We start from the raw sequence: 16,461 nt of genomic DNA on the forward strand, positions 1-16,461 counted from the left end.
TAATTTGCTATAACCAGTTCTATGAATAGTCGACAATAGCTTTTCGAAAGATGTCAATAGCTCTTCAAAATATTATTATAAATGATAGTCATTTTTTTTTAGAATTACAGTTACATTTTAGTTTATCGGTTATAGCTTTTCACTGTGGGGCAGTAGTTTTTTGAATGTAGTGACTTTTCCATGTATGACAATAACTTTTTAGTTCATTGATAGTAGCTTTTAGCTTTTTTGTACATCACTAATAGCTTTCAATTAATGACAATAACTATTTGGATTTAGTGGCATTTTCTGTAATACCCCAAAAATTCGTTATTATTTTCTAAGGATTTTTCAGAATTAATTCAATGGTTATTGGTACGAGTACATGGTTCGGGAATGAAGTGGAATTATTTTGGACGAATAATTATTCAGAAAGCGTCGTTTTAGGGGGTCATGAAAGTTTGACTTTTTATATGTTGGGTTTCTCCAAAAACTTCTTTCACGAAAGTCGTAGAGTATGTCGATACGAGTTTTTGGATATGTGGAACACACAGAATTTGGAGTTCGTATGAAGAAGTTATGGCCGTCAGAAAAAGTTTCCATTTTAGTATAAATTGGATTTTTCCTGAAATTATTTCATAAATTCCAATTTTCCTTTTTTGGAATTTCTTCTCTCCCTTTTCTCTCTTGGCTGATACCTTCAGTATCCAAAAAAACTGACTGACCCGACCTGTACCCAGCCGACCCGACCCTGCTTTTTCGGCGAGCTTCGGCAACCTCCGACCCCGAAACCACCACAAACCTCTTCGCCTCCACCGTGCGCTCCTCCTTGTGGCATCCTCTAGCGGTAATTTCCAACCACGGTGGCGCTGTGGAGTCGGACCCGGTCGAAAATCCTAGCTCCGGCGACGCTATGGCTTCAGACCAAACTTGTTGAGTTCGTAGGAGCCTCCCCTGTCAATCCTTGGTGGTTGTTTAGAGCGATTTACATGGGAATTGGTTCAACACGAGGTGAACAGTGATCCTCGGCTTGTGAGCTTGATTTTGGCCAATCTAGGTTGAGTTGGTTCAAACCCTAGGTATTAAAGTCGTTCTATTTGGTGTTCTTACATTTTGGACGGTTGGATTAAGATGGTTTTAAGTTCTGGCCGCGGTGATCGTAGTGGTTGTGCCACATCCTGTGGCGGCACTTTGGCGACGTTCTGGCCATGTAAGGGACGGTTTCTTATGTTATATATCAGCTACTCGTCGATACGAGCGTTTTGATATATAATACGTAATTTTTGGAGATCATATGAATATGTTATGATTTTTACGGTTTCGGACCATTCGATTATTAGATCCGTGTGGATTCGAGCGTCCAATCTACTGATGGTTTTGACATATCGATCGTAGATGTATTCCGGAGACTCTGGGTGGTCTCAGATGAGGTTTCACCTCGATTGGCGTTACTTTCAGGTTGTAGTTCGATTTGGGGATTCAAACTTTAATCCCTTGCTTTGAAATTAAATACTTTCGTATCACAAGTGGTATTAAGATGTGACCTTGATGTAATTAGGTACGTGGAAATTGTGTTGAGTGGATTATGGTGATTATTGCTTCTCTCGATTTGTGTGTGAAGATGCAGTAGGATTCAGAGGTGAGTAATCTCACAATATTCATTTACGAACGGAGTTGCATTTATCGTTTTGGGAGTTATTTATTTAACTGCAAATTATAGTTGGTATTAGTATGCATTCATGAGTGAATGACTACGTGTGTGTGTGTGTGTCTATATATATATATATATATATTTACGTGAAATATATATGTATTGGTGGATTTTGTTGATTGATGAAAACAATATGCCCCACATTTATTGTTTTGTGGTGTGGCTTTTCGGAAAACAAATGATTGTGGAAATGTTGATTTCAATTGTTTTGAAAAGCATTGAGAATGGTGTAACATTTTGAATCCTGTGCGACTTTTTTAAATGTTTTACTCTGAGGGACCGAGGATTTAATGTCACAAGTTGACTGTTGGCAGTATATCGAGTAATCACGTCTTTGGCCGGACGAGTGGTTACGATTCAGTTAGAGCTTTAGTCTATCTGCCAGTGTATCTCATGGGGTAACAGAGCGAGGTTATTTCTAACTCATGAGTATGTGTTTAAGGAATTAAGGAGTGAGTTACTTTCCCTATTTACGATTTGTAAGAAATCAAGGTGTGAGTTGCTTTGTTTATTTCGTGTTGACAGAAATCAATGTGTGAGTTGTTTTCTCTTATTTACGATTTGAAAGAAATCAAGGTGTGAGTTGCTTTCTCTTATTTACGATTTGAAAGGAATCAAAGCGTGAGTTGTTCTTCTTTATTTCATGTTTTAAGGAATCAAAGTGTGAGTTGTTTTTGGATGAATTGCTTCTTTGAGTTGCATTACCATGACTTTGGATATCGTGATTTGGAAATCCGCCTTTGAGTGTCAAATATGATTTCAAACATTACTTGAAGGGTTTTGTTTTGGACCATGATCATGGATTTAAATGCTGAATTGAGACATGAGTATATAAATTTCTTTATGAATAGTTTTGTTGATGCATGCTATTGAAATAAGTGGAATTGATAGTTGATGCTGTGATATATGCTTATTGACTGATAGGTTGAGAGGACTTAAGCATGTTGTTTCTGTTGCTGGTTTTTGAGTTACTCATACAAGCTTGCAAAAGCTTACAAGGTTTGTGTTTGTAACCCGGTGCACTATTCCATAGTGTAGGGGTTTATCATGCAGGTTAGGGTGAGCGTGGTTGAAGCAGTAGATTTTCCTTGCTGATGCAGTGATATGTTTATTACCTAATTGTGCTACGCACTTATTAGTCTTCCGTTGTCTAATGAGTGTAGTGTGTGCAATTACTTATTGAATTGATGTTTCAGTTTAATTTGTAAGCTCTGCTTAATGTAATATGTGACTCTAAAGAACGAGTCTGTATTTACATTATGGGTTCCGGACATCGTTGGTTGCCTTGTTTAAGGAAAATTTCTCAGCTAATTAGTATTGGTGTCTAAACCATCACGCCCGGTGCTCTATATTTGATGTAATTGTATTATTATTGTGTTTGAAATTCAGGGCGTGATATTTTCATTCATTAATAATGAAAAAATAAATTGTGGTGGTAATTTCATAAATATTGATATTAAATTAGTAGCTTATGAAAGTTGCTGTCTACTGAATTCTATAAGTAGCAACTTAATTGTGCAACTTTTAAAATAAGTTATTTTTAAATTTTTTTTTTTTTTAATTTTTAATTTCACTAAACACTTTTTGCGACTTAACTTAAAAGTTAAGCAGCTTTTTGCACAGCATAAGCTCTACCAAACTGAGCCTTGGTTATGGCTTGACATTTATAACCGATGAGGCCGACACCCCATTATCCTAACTTCTGATTTAAGATGGACTCCATTTCAAGTGAAACATCCAAATGGATTCGAAAAAGCAATAAAATATCGATACCAAATTACTGCTATGGTGCACCCAAACAATTTCAGTAGAAAAGCCACCCAAAACCCAAACTAAATTGCTAATGTGGTAGAAATAAAGGAGGTCTCCTACCCCAATGTCATAGTAATGGTGCCAAGCTCTCAAAGTGATGATAAGCAGCTAGTTGTCTACTAGAAAGTCAACTGAACCATATGAATGTTTGGCATAACTGGTACACATTCATCTTGAGGCACTCTTACATTAATTGTTAGAGGTGATCCAGCTCTCTTATTATCTCGTGTTCATAGTTAAAATGAGAGTAAAAATGGTTATGCTGCGATCAAATCCGAAGATTGTGTTTGTCGAAACACATCATGAATACGTACATTTGAACCATTCGGCAATTTACTCAAAATGGGAATGCTGCACATGTGCTTGAAGCTAGCAAATGTTCGGCAATCAATAGATCAAAGGCATAGCATACATCTCTTTTGTGGAACTGACACGTCTTGTTCTGTTTTTGTCATTCTGCCAAATGCTAATGCATTGATCCAGCTTGTCAAGTACTGCATGATTTGATTGAGTAATGAGTAGTACTGGTAGTCATGTGAAGTAATTGCACAATTCTGCTCGAGTGAATACACCAATGCCTCAAGCACCCATGTGAAACCACCAAAGAGGTATTGGCCAAGTTTGGATTGAGATGCACATGTACAGGTCTATTATATAGATAACAGGTTCCCGGCCTATAGTAAAGTAGGAAAACAGTAGATAACAGAAATGTCATTGATGATGGTTACATTTCCAGGAGAAATTAAGCTCTATACCTAACGAGGAGTAGGAGAGTAAGAGACCAAATTCCAATCCCTTTGGCTGTAGTAATCATGTTTATCGCCTCAGTGATTACGAACAAAGATCTCAAGTATAAGAATTATTCGACATCATCGATTCATCATTCTATCATGGTCAGTATCAATATTTCACAGAAAGATCCCGAGCTTTCTAATCAGTCAATACTTGATTCACCATCAAAGATTGCTCATCTCTCACTCTAGCTAGAGGGTCATAGATAAGACTTCAAAGTTTCTAATCCTCTCCTGTCCTGTCCTGTTATCAAACCAGTAACTGTTTTTAACCACCTAACTGCCTAAGAGAAACTATCCCAACCTTTGTGGTAGCCTTGCAAGACTAGAAAGAGGAACACGAGGGATCTCCTCTTGATGCGTGTTTAAGTGATCAGGAATTAATGCCTATTCCATATAATATGGCTAGCAAGGTTAGAATTGTTAACCTAGCTTGATCTCTTCAGACTCAGACTCCCCTTTTTCCTTTGGAATTGTCAGTTTAATATTAACATGAAAGTGATCACCACAAACTGTATTTACCATTTATATGTAGGTGTTTATTCTGATGTTTGTAACAAGTGCACGCACTACTTTTGTGTTCAAGCAAAATGCATTACCAATCTTCACCTCATGCAGACAAATATTGCAAGAGGCAGCTTAAAACCTTAAATCCACAAATACATTTTCAGCATGAGAACACAGTTCATCTTACAATTAAAAGTACCCAAGAGCCCACCTCAATGAATTCAATCCTCCTGTTCTTTGGAGATAGAAAATATGAGGAACAAACAGAATGGAACAACTAGAAATGCAGCAACCTTTAGCAAGTCCTCAATCTCTTTTGAGATCACTCCAATCCTTGACCAGTCTCCACTATACCTGCACATTACTCCTGCTACATTATCCATATAAAAAAGTTACCAAATTTTGATCACCAAATTTAGCATGCATAATTACCCTGCATCGATGAATCCTAATCCCAACACAGCCACCACAGACCTAGCAAGAATTGTATTCGAAACCCTCAATGGAGGGAAGACGAATTTTCCTCCTTGAGTGCTTGGATTTTCAGGTGGCAAATCTCTCCTTTTAGCTAATATGGTTCCGAATTCTCTGCCATTTTTCTTCACAAACAGATAGGGGGATAGCTTGTTAAAGATGGCGCTTTTTCCTGCCACAAACATTTTTCCTCTTCCGGCTCTATCCTTCCCCAGCCTCCTTATCTTCCTTTGACCACAATGACTCACAACTCAAGGGTACCATTGTAATTATCCAAAGACATAGTAAAATACGAAACCCGAATAGTTCGCGAAAATATTTATATATTATTTGAACATTCCATTAAATAATTCATTAAAAAATTGATAAAATATTTTTAATAATTAATTTGTTAATTTTATAATAAGAACAATAATAAAAGTGATCATTTTAAAGTACCTTATTATAATTCAAATAACACAAATGTCTGAATGATAATTAAGGTAACCTCTTTACCTGACACTAAAAATATAAATAATTACAGCTTATGCCATCCTTTCTCTCTCTCTCTCTTCCCCGATCTATTTCACTCTCTGAAGTCTTAACTAACTTCACTACCATGGCCCCTTCGACACCGCCGACGGCGTCTACGACGTCACCTGGTCCGAATCTCACGACTCCCTACGCGTCGCCTCCATCACCAAGGCCTCCGTCAAGCTCTACGACCTCGCCTTCCCGCCGACCTCCAACCTCCTCCGCTCCCTCTTCAATTCTACTCGTGCTTCATGTATGGTTCTCTCCACCCTCAATATCTATTAGCACCTGTTCACAAATTCCTAGCAAACATTCTCTGATTCATTATGGGGAGAAAGAAGAAGTTCATCGACAAGAAAAAGGCTACTTTCCAATTAATCTCCCGAGATTCCTCCGATCCCAACGACGACGACGACTCACCCGGCGGCGACCGAGTCTTCATCCAAGTCTCCGGCAACCCAATGACGATCCCTATTCGATCTTGGCCGACGCGCCTGAGGACGAAGAAGGTGACAACTATTACGACCACGCTTTCGAAAACTCTGTGGCGGTGGCTCAGCCCCTGCTGGAGAAACAACTTTGATAATTTAGGTGAGGAATTTGCATTTGCATTAAGAAATAATGCATCCGAAATAGATATAATAAGTAGAACAACTTTTGTAAATGTGCTAGATTGTTTTGAGTCGAGAGAGTTAGATTATGTTTCTAAGAATAAGCAATCATCATTTTATAAGACTGTAAGTAGTAAAGTATAACCAGATCAAATTGTAAATTTCCTAGTATTCGAATTCATGCTATTTGAATATATTAAGCCAACACTTAAATACTTGTCCATTATAAACATGCTGTTTCTCCCATCTGTTTTTGATATATTTGAACGTCCACTGTGTAGGTCCATGTAAAAAGAAGAATGACCAAGGAGGAGAAGCTGGCATTAGTGAAAGCAGGGAGGGAGGAAAGAGGGAAGTACATGGCTAGAGCTGCTATAAAAAAGAAGAATGTATATTTTACTGCAATTCTTTGAAGTTATCATGTTTTAGAGTTCTACAAGCATTGTCATGGCTTTGAACTTTGCCATTTGTGAGTTATGCTATAACCCTCTTCCTGGATCCTACTATGGCTATGCACCCATTAATAAGTGAATAACCACTAGAGCTCCTATAAGGATGTGAGCTTGATTTTCTTTCAACATGTTGATCAATTTTGCAGGAGGGAGGCTCGAGCAATAAGCAGAAGGAACACAAGTATGCCACTTGTTGCAAAGAGGGCAAAGGTAGCTAAATCTCGTGTGACGCAAAAAGCAGCAGCTTTCTGGCAAAAATTTCCAAGGGAAGAAAACATGGAAATGATACTGAAAAATCCAATTTTCTTTCTGTCCTACTTCTATTTCAGTTCAAGTAAATTTTACTTTTACTGTTTTTGGTTAGAAGTAAATTTTACATTTAAGATGAAGACTTCGTTGCAACTTGATCGTGAGACCGAGGCATTTCAGTACTCCAACCTTCTCTTTTGTGTGCTTGTGGTTAAAGCTTATGTAAGGGCATTACTAATCAACAGTGGAATATGATTCCAAATTCATGGTAGAAGCTAGGCTGGCAGAAAGAAAGTGTAAGGATGGCGGAGTTATAAAGAAAATTCTTACTGAAGGGAAGAAAGGGGAGAATCTTAAAGACCTCAATGAAGTATTTGGTACATTACCTATCATAATGTTGTTTCTGTTGTTAATACACTTGTTCATGAATGAATTGGAACTGATTGTATGTCATTGACCATGTCACTGATCAAGTCATTAGCTAAGTCACATTGCATGTCATTGATATATTTTAGAATTTTTAAGTCACTGTTATATCCAAGTCACTGATCAGGTAACTGTTAACCTCATGTCTCTGTTATGAACAAGTCACTGACCAACTGTTATTTCCATGTCACTGACCAGGTAACTGTTAACCTCATGTCTCTGTTATGAACATGTCACTGACCAGGTCACTGGTCATATCTAATGTTGATCACAAATCGATAGCCAAGTCATTAACCAAGTCACTGACATGTCACTGACTAGGTAACTGTTAACCTCATGTCTTTGTTATGAACATCACTGGCCAGGTCATTGGTCATATCTAATGTTAATCACAAGTCGATATCTAAGTCATTAACCAAGTCACTGTCAATTACATGTCATGTGCCATGTTATTCGCTAAGTCACTGTTATTTTCATGTCACTGACCAGGTAACTGTTAACCTCATGTCTCTGTTATGAACATGTCACTGACTAGGTCACTAGTCATATCTAATGTTGATCACAAGTCGATAGCCAAGTCATTAACCAAGTCACTGGCATGTCACTGACTAAGTCATTGACCAGGTAACTGTTAACCTCATGTCTCTGTTATGAACATGTCACTGGCCAGGTCACTGGTCATATCTAATGTTGATCACAAGTCGATAGCCAAGTTATCAACCAAGTCACTGTCAATTACATGTCATTTTCCATGTTACTGGCCAAGTCACTGTTATTTCCATGTCACTGACTAAGTCACTAACCAGATAACTGTTAACCTCATGTCTCTATTATGAACATGTCACTGACTAGGTCACTGGTCATATCTAATGTTGATCACAAGTCGATAGCTAAGTCATTAACCAGTCACTGGCATGTCACTGACCAGGTAACTGTTAACCTCAAAGGGGGAAAAAAGAAAGAAAAAAAAAAGCTAGGCATGGCAGGGAAAGGAAAAAACAGACTTCGTACAAAAGTTGAGCATCAATTGGAATAAGGGAACTCATAACTTAAAGGAGCCTTATAATGCACTAACAAATTCCTCTGGAAGTGTGAATATCAAGATACAAAAAAAACAAGTTGCACTAGCTTGTATCTCAGCTTGTCAAATGGGCTAAAAAAGGAACATAAAGACATATTGAGCCACACATTATATATTTCGTTTATAACTCACTCCTTCACCAGTTACAACCTCACCAATGCAGTAAGCTCCATTTCCATCCTCAAGGATTCAGTGGGATGCCTCCTTACTCACAACAAGAACCATCCCAATACCCATATTAAAAGTTCGTCTCATTTTAGCATCTTCTACTCTTCCAGCCTAGTATTAGCGTTAGATAAATAAAATGAGAAACACATAAGTTACTTAAATGCCAGAGAAAAGCTCAGAAGTCAAAAAATGAGATTACATGAAATTCTCATTACCTCTTGGATCCATTTGAAAACAGCTTGGACTTCCCATGAATGATTATAGATGACAGCTCCTAGGCCTTTTGGAAATACTCTAGGTATATCCTCCACCTAGGTACAACTGAACAAAAAAGAAGAAGTTAAAAACAATCTTTGATGCTCGATTTAGTGCTAGTCATAATTAGGGGTCGTCAACGGGCCGGGCCGGGCGGGCCCGGCCCATTCATAGCGGGCTTGGGCCGGGCGTTGCTATATTTTTAAATAATTGCGGGCCGGGCCGGGCCGGGCTTTATTAAAAATCAAAGGATCCAAGCCCATCCATATAAAGCGGGCCTTGCGGGCTTTTTCGGGCCGGGCCGGGCTTAGCCTTGCGGCTTTTTTGGGCCGGGCCTTGCGGGCTTTATTTATAAATAAATATTTAAAGACACAAGTATTTTTTTTTTAATCAAGCTTTGGAAATTCAATGGATAGTGATCAAATACAACCAAAGATAACAATCTATATAACTATATTGTACCAAAAAAAATCTATATTTATACATAGATACTAATTTGTTGATAAATAAATTTTTAAAGACACTAATTTTTTATAAATCTATATTTATACATCACACACTCCAAAGAGCTACATATAGCAATTCAAAGAAAATGAGAAACTGACCGTTGGATGAGTTTATTACAATAAATTATGAGTGTGGTAAAAAATTTAGCCAATTTCACCATATTTTTGAATCCGATCGGATTGGTTAACCGTAGTCACTTATATGTTTTATTGGTTGACTGATGGCGTGGCAACCGCGAAACGTGCTTATTTTTTCACATCACGTTTGTATATATTCCATCGATGGATGTGCGTGGACATAAGATAAAAAAAAATTAATTTTAATTACAAACACATTCGACTATACTAATTTTATTCCTAAAGTTATATGACTTATACATTGCATTTAAATTGTTTAAGTTCATTCTAAAGCAACCATGAAGTGGAAAATGAATTCGGAGAAACCAACCGCTTGATGGAGAGATTGTAATGTTTCATGGTGGTTGTAGAAAATCCAGCCAATTTAGTTCACGTTTCGAATTCGATCAACTAGGTCAAACGTAGTTACTCTTATAAACCTATATTTATATATCATACACTCCAAAGAGCAACCCCTATCAATTCAAAGAAAATGGAAAAACCGACCGTTGGATGAGTTTATTACAATAAATTATGAGTGTGGTAAAAAATTTAGCCAATTTCACCATATTTTCGAATCCGATCGGATTGGTCAACCGTAGTCACTTATATGTTTTATTGGTTGACCGATGCCGTGACAACCGCGAAACGTGCTTATTTTTTCACATCACATTTGTATATATTCCATCAATGGATGTGCGTGGACATAAGATAAAAAAAATTAATTTTAATTACAAACACATTGGTCTATACCAATTTTATTCCTGAAGTTGTATGACTTATACACTGCATTTAAATTGTTTAGGTTCATTCTAAAGCAACCATGAAGTAGAAAATGAATTCGGAGAAACCAACCGCTCGATGGAGAGATTGTAATGTTTTATGGTGATTGTAGAAAATCCAGCCAATTTGGTTATCGTTTCGAATTCGATCAACTAGATCAAACGTAGTTACTCATATAAATCTATATTTATATATCATACACTCCAAAGAGCAACCCCTATCAATTCAAAGAAAATGGAAAAACCGACCGTTGGATGAGTTTATTACAATAAATTATGAGTGTGGTAAAAAATTTAGCCAATTTCACCATATTTTCGAATCCGATCGGATTGGTCAACCGTAGTCACTTATATGTTTTATTGGTTGACCGATGCCGAGACAACTGCGAAACGTGCTTATTTTTTCACATCACGTTTGTATATATTCCATCAATGGATGTGCGTGGATATAAGATAAAAAAATTAATTTTAATTACAAACACATTGGTCTATACCAATTTTATTCCTATAGTTGTATGACTTATACATTGCATTTAAATTGTTTAGGTTCATTCTAAAGCAACCATGAAGTAGAAAATTAATTCGGAGAAACCAACCGCTCGATGGAGAGATTGTAATGTTTTATGGTGATTGTAGAAAATTCAGCCAATTTGGTTCTCGTTTCGAATTCGATCAACTAGGTCAAATGTAGTTACTCTTATAAACCTATATTTATATATCATACACTCCAAAGAGCAACCCCTATCAATTCAAAGAAAATGGAAAAACCGACCGTTGGATGAGTTTATCACAATAAATTATGAGTGTGGTAAAAAATTTAGCCAATTTCACCATATTTTCGAATCCGATCGGATTGGTCAACCGATATGTAGAATATATATATGCACATATTTTATATAGAAGTATAATAGTATAAGAACTTCCACACACACACACAATATATATATATATATATATATCTCTCTCTCTATATATATATATATATATATCTCTCTCTCTATCTATACACACACACATATATATTATAATATATATATAAACACACACACACACACACACACATATATATATATATATATCTATATATATATAAACACATACACACATATATGATATTATGATATATTGATATATATATATATATATATCTATATATATATATCTCTCTCTCTCTCTCTATATATATATATAAACACACACACACACACACACACACACACATATATATATCTCTATATATATATATATAAACACACACACACACATGATATATTGATAATTGATCTATATATATATATATATATATATATATCTATATGACTATATATATATATATCTATATAAACACACACACAAATATATATCTATATGTGTCTATATATATATATTTATAAACACACACACATATAGATATATCTATATATATAACACACACACACATACATATATATATATATATATATATATATATATAAACACACACACACACACACACATATATATATATATATATAATATTTTGCGGGCTTTTACGGGCCGGGCCGGGTTTTTGAGGGCTTTTTTGCGGGCCTCCATCGGCCCACCATGGCGGGCTTTTGCGGGTTTTTTGACGGGCCGGGCCGGACCAAAAGCCCTCCGGGCCGGCGGGCCTCCATCGGCCCTCTTGATCCGCGGGCGTTTTGATGAGGCCTAGTCATAATCTAACAGAACAATGTTCAAAGTCAATAATACACAGACAAAACAAATGCTCTCTGGTAATTGAATACAAATAAAAAGCGAGTAGACATTTTTCAGAAAATACAGCTGCATGCAGTTGCAACTAAGTCACAACTAACATCAATTCCACACTTCCACTACATCCAGGCCTCAAGGTTTTAGTTATGATATAGAGATATAATAACTTACCAGAGTACAATTCGATCAGGCTTTCAACTCCAAGGTGATTCTACATGCTTCAAGCTTCAATATATATTAGCTCTATACGTATCTTGGTACGATCTTCTTCTACATTAGATACAAAATCAAAGGACTTAGTAACTGAATTAATAGAAATCAGAAAGTAATAATTTCTACACAACTTGCATATGAGGAAGCAGAATATTGTTAAAAATATATAAAGATATAAGTTAAAATCAGTAGAAAAGACATAGGCACTACTTAGGTAGACCAAAGAAACAATCCCAATTTGAACATTCTTCTATGATGGCTCATAGTCACACCTTAACCTCACAACCATGCATAGCTTCCTAACAAAGTCGAGACACTCGAAGAGATGCCTCAGCTGCTTGGCTAAGCACCATCCTCAATACATCAGATTAACCAAAAAGTTACAAGGAAATGTCTTGGCCAATAACTTGCACCGAAGCCCATATTCTCCAAGCTTCAGCTCAGCATCCAAATGTTCCTTCTCATAAGGACGTCTTGGCTTCTCTAAACATGAACAATTGTCTCATCACTATCCAAAGCCAAGGAAATCAACAATTTCAACTACAAACACAAACAAAGATCACCAATCCAAAATTTTACAGACTAGCATCCACTCATAAGTCATAACTATTTTAATTTCACATGGACGAGGGTGCTAGTATGATAAAAGAAACACAACAAGAGCCTAATATTCTCCCATAGAAATATGCAAAAATACAATGCTCTATCTCACCCAACAAGCAGAAAGTGAAAACTGAATCATCGTGTAAACGACCTATCAATATTCAATTATTTTCACGTGAACAAGCTATCAAGCTAACCCACCCTACAGGTGCACATATCTTATATTTGCAGCTAGATGCATTCATTACATCAGAGCCTCTAGAAGGAAACAGAAAATGAAAATTTTGCCTAGTGACATATATCAAACACTTCTTTATGCAAGAATATACTTCACATAATAACCTATCATAAAATGACATAGAAAAAAGAAAGCAGAATTGCCTTAAATTCCCTCAGTATTGAAGCATATACAAGTTTTCACAAACCACACAACACTAACCTAGTTTCGGTTACGAATCCCTATCTACTAGTCCAACTTCTATCATTTCAGGAATAACTGACAATACTGTTATCACAAAAGTGAAAGGGGTGCCATACCAATAAGTTACCAAAAACATGAATTGCAGCCAAACGAATTGCAAAGATAATCATGTACAAGAAGCAGAAAAGCATTCAAATATTCCCATATAAATCAAGGCTCAGAGAAACAAGAAAAATATAACAATATAAACTTATGCCATCCAATGTAAGCAAAACATAATTGTTGTATATTCAAGACAATGGGGATTAAGTCCAGGAGCCATACCTCTGCATTGGACCTCTGTGCAGCTAGTGCAACATTAGCTCAATCTCCCATCAAGATCATTCCCCAGTGAATTTTGCAATGCCCTAACCACATTGGAGCCAGATCCATTCAATTTCTTCATCTCCACCGTACAATCCAAGCTCCTGGTCATACAAGTGTCTGGCCTCAACCTCGGCGGCCACCGGTACTGCTCCATCAATCTGGAATTCTCGCTCTGATCCTGCCTCGCCTGCGTCGAAGCCTTCCTTAGCTCCGGCGTGCCTTTCCTCGCAGTCGGAGACGGCAATCGCTTCGCTTTACTCACCTGGAGCACGTACGACTCGCCCTGAAACGAAACCGATAAACTCCTCGTCGAAGTGACCAACAACTTCTGAGTCGCCGACATTTCACCGCCGCCGGCAGCTCCATTCCCGGCCCTCAAATCCAAAGAATTAGGTCGAGGAGTGACCGTTCTCCTCCTCTCCACCTTCTTTACAGCCAATCTCTGCAACTTGGGAACCTCTTCAAGCAATCGAGCCTTGATGTTCTGAGAAGGTTGGCTTGAGAATCCAACTGGAATTGGAAATTTTTGGCTCCTTCCCTTTGTCTCTCTCCTAAATAGCCAAGAACAAGAGAGAGAAAATTTGAGCTTTAGCATTTTTGACTTCAGGGCGGAATGGGAATAAAAAAAACTAAAAGCTGACATTTTTTAACATCACCTCATTATTAATAAGGACTAAATTAATATTACTACCAATTCATAATGGATCTTTTTATCAAGTGGGAAAGTAGGTGACCTTTTTATCATTTTACACTCTAATGTGACTCCATCATTTCCCTTTATTTTATTTTACTTTTTTACTTATTTATCTCTAATATTTTAATATTTAAGGGTTAAAAAAATAAAATCAGAGAACCTATTATCTAGGATCTAGGTTCTGGGTTCGAGTCACCATGAGGGTAGAAGTGAAATCCTTTGATCATCTTTTTTTTACAAAAAAAAAAAAGGGTTATAAAAATAAAATCAATTTTAACTAACCACACCTCTTAATAAATACGAAAAATTACTAAGCAGAAAAAACAATAGAAAATTACACACAAGTGTTCTTTTGAAACTTTAATTAGTCACAATGCCATCTTATATTTTTTGTCTTCATAAGGCCACCTAATGTTTCAATTTTTTCTCCAGTTGACAAATTTGCCCTTCCACCTTATCTAAACGAGATGTTCTGCTCCACACATTCTCTCTCTCTCTCTCCCTCCCTCCCTCCCTCCCCTTCAGTCCTTCACAAACCCACACGACTCTCTCTCTCTCTCTCCCCCTCCCTCCCTCCCTCCCTCCCTCTCTCTCTCTCTCTCTCTCTCTCTCTCTCCCTCCCTCCCCTTCAGTCCTTCACAAACCCACACGACTCTCTCTCTCTCTCTCTCTCCCCCTCCCTCCCTCCCCTTCAGTCCTTCACAAACCCACACGACTCTCTCTCTCTCTCCCTCCCCTTCAGTCTTTCACAAACCCACACGACACCGTTGCCTCTCTCTCTCCCCTTCCCAAACCCACACGACGCCGTCGACGACAAGCAATTCGAGCCTAACCCGACTCCCTCCCTCCCCTTCAGTCCTTCACAAACCCACACGACACCGTTGCCTCTCTCTCTCCCCTTCCCAAACCCACACGATGCCGTCGACGGCAAGCAATTCGAGCCTAACCCGAAACATCTAGTTCTCCACAAGCAGGTAAACCTTCGGATCTTGGATCGCTGCTGCAGTGGATTGAGCTTGGATTGAGGTCGGGAGATCCGTTGTTTCGGTTAACGGCGAGAACGAGGTCTGTTGTACTCGTGGTCGAACGCTGTTGAACGCCAGCGAGTCCAAAGCGTAGCGCAGCCGTAGTCGAGAAGCTTTAGCGAGCTGAGGTCCTGGATCCAGACGATGACCTTCGACGACCAGAAACCTAGAACCTCCGGTCTCCACTCTGTAACTTGATTTGGTGAATTTTGGCACTGTTATCCTTGATCTCGTATTAACAAATCACCAGATTAGTCATGTTGTGATTGAAATTGTTCCATTTTGATTGAAATTGTTCTTGTTTGAAATTGTTTCATAATTGTAGGATAGAATGAGAATTGTTGAAGTTTCTATTAAGAAGGATTGTCATTTTGTTCTGGTATAGATGGATGAATGTGATGATTACTTTATTAAGTTCTTGAGTTGTGTTTGTTTGAAGTTGAAATCAGAGTAATTTGATTCAAGTAGTGGACATTTTCAATTTATATTTGTTTGATGTTTCATAGTAGCTTCTGTATTGGTTGGGAACAGATTTCTTAGTCATTGTGAGTAGCGTTATTAGTTTTAATTTAAGGGATTAGCTTTTGTGTTACTTGGTAGTAGATTTTGTTATTGGTGAGAATATATTTTGTTGTTTGTTTGAGTAGCTTTTGACATTATTGGTTGGGAACAGATTTCTTATTCATTGTGAGTAGCGTTATTAGTCTTAATTTAAGGGATTAGTTTTTGTGTTACTTGGTCGTAGATTTTGTTATTGGTGAGAATATATTTTGTTGTTTGTTTGAGTAGCTTTTGACATTATTGAGAGTAACTTTTGTTGTTGATTAGAGTAGCTTTTGTTGGTGGTGATCGTAGTTTTTGTTGTTGGTAAGAGTAGTTTTTGGTGTTGGTAAGAGTAGTTTTAGTAGTTGGTAAGAGTAGATTTTGTTACTTGTGAGAGCAGCTTTCTGATGTTGGTGATAATAGTTTTT

General features: G+C 37.3%; 2 protein-coding genes and 1 long non-coding RNA gene across 3 annotated transcripts; 1 reads left to right on the forward strand and 2 right to left on the reverse strand.

The window, feature by feature from the left end:
• Positions 1–4,866: 4,866 nt before the first annotated feature.
• LOC112200872 lies at positions 4,867–5,498 on the reverse strand. Its single transcript, XM_024341875.2, has 2 exons — positions 5,233–5,498; positions 4,867–5,154 (listed from the first exon to the last, which is right to left on the reverse strand). Exons 1-2 carry the CDS (start codon positions 5,457–5,459, stop codon positions 5,022–5,024), a joined length of 360 nt encoding a protein of 119 aa, XP_024197643.1. The 5' UTR covers positions 5,460–5,498; the 3' UTR covers positions 4,867–5,021.
• Positions 5,499–5,755: 257 nt separating this feature from the next.
• LOC112200272 lies at positions 5,756–7,564 on the forward strand. The gene is made up of 3 exons (XR_002936231.2): positions 5,756–6,378; positions 6,680–6,867; positions 6,997–7,564. It is a non-coding gene; the product is annotated as an uncharacterized LOC112200272 (long non-coding RNA).
• Positions 7,565–12,129: 4,565 nt separating this feature from the next.
• On the reverse strand, positions 12,130–14,369 carry LOC121052730 (QWRF motif-containing protein 2-like). The gene is made up of 2 exons (XM_040518411.1): positions 13,730–14,369; positions 12,130–12,438 (listed from the first exon to the last, which is right to left on the reverse strand). Exon 1 carries the CDS (start codon positions 14,364–14,366, stop codon positions 13,764–13,766), a length of 603 nt encoding a protein of 200 aa, XP_040374345.1. The 5' UTR covers positions 14,367–14,369; the 3' UTR covers positions 12,130–12,438; positions 13,730–13,763.
• Between the last annotated feature and the right edge of the window lie 2,092 nt (positions 14,370–16,461).

Source organism: Rosa chinensis, chromosome 4 (assembly GCF_002994745.2).
Source record: "Rosa chinensis cultivar Old Blush chromosome 4, RchiOBHm-V2, whole genome shotgun sequence".
NCBI lineage: Eukaryota > Viridiplantae > Streptophyta > Magnoliopsida > Rosales > Rosaceae > Rosa > Rosa chinensis.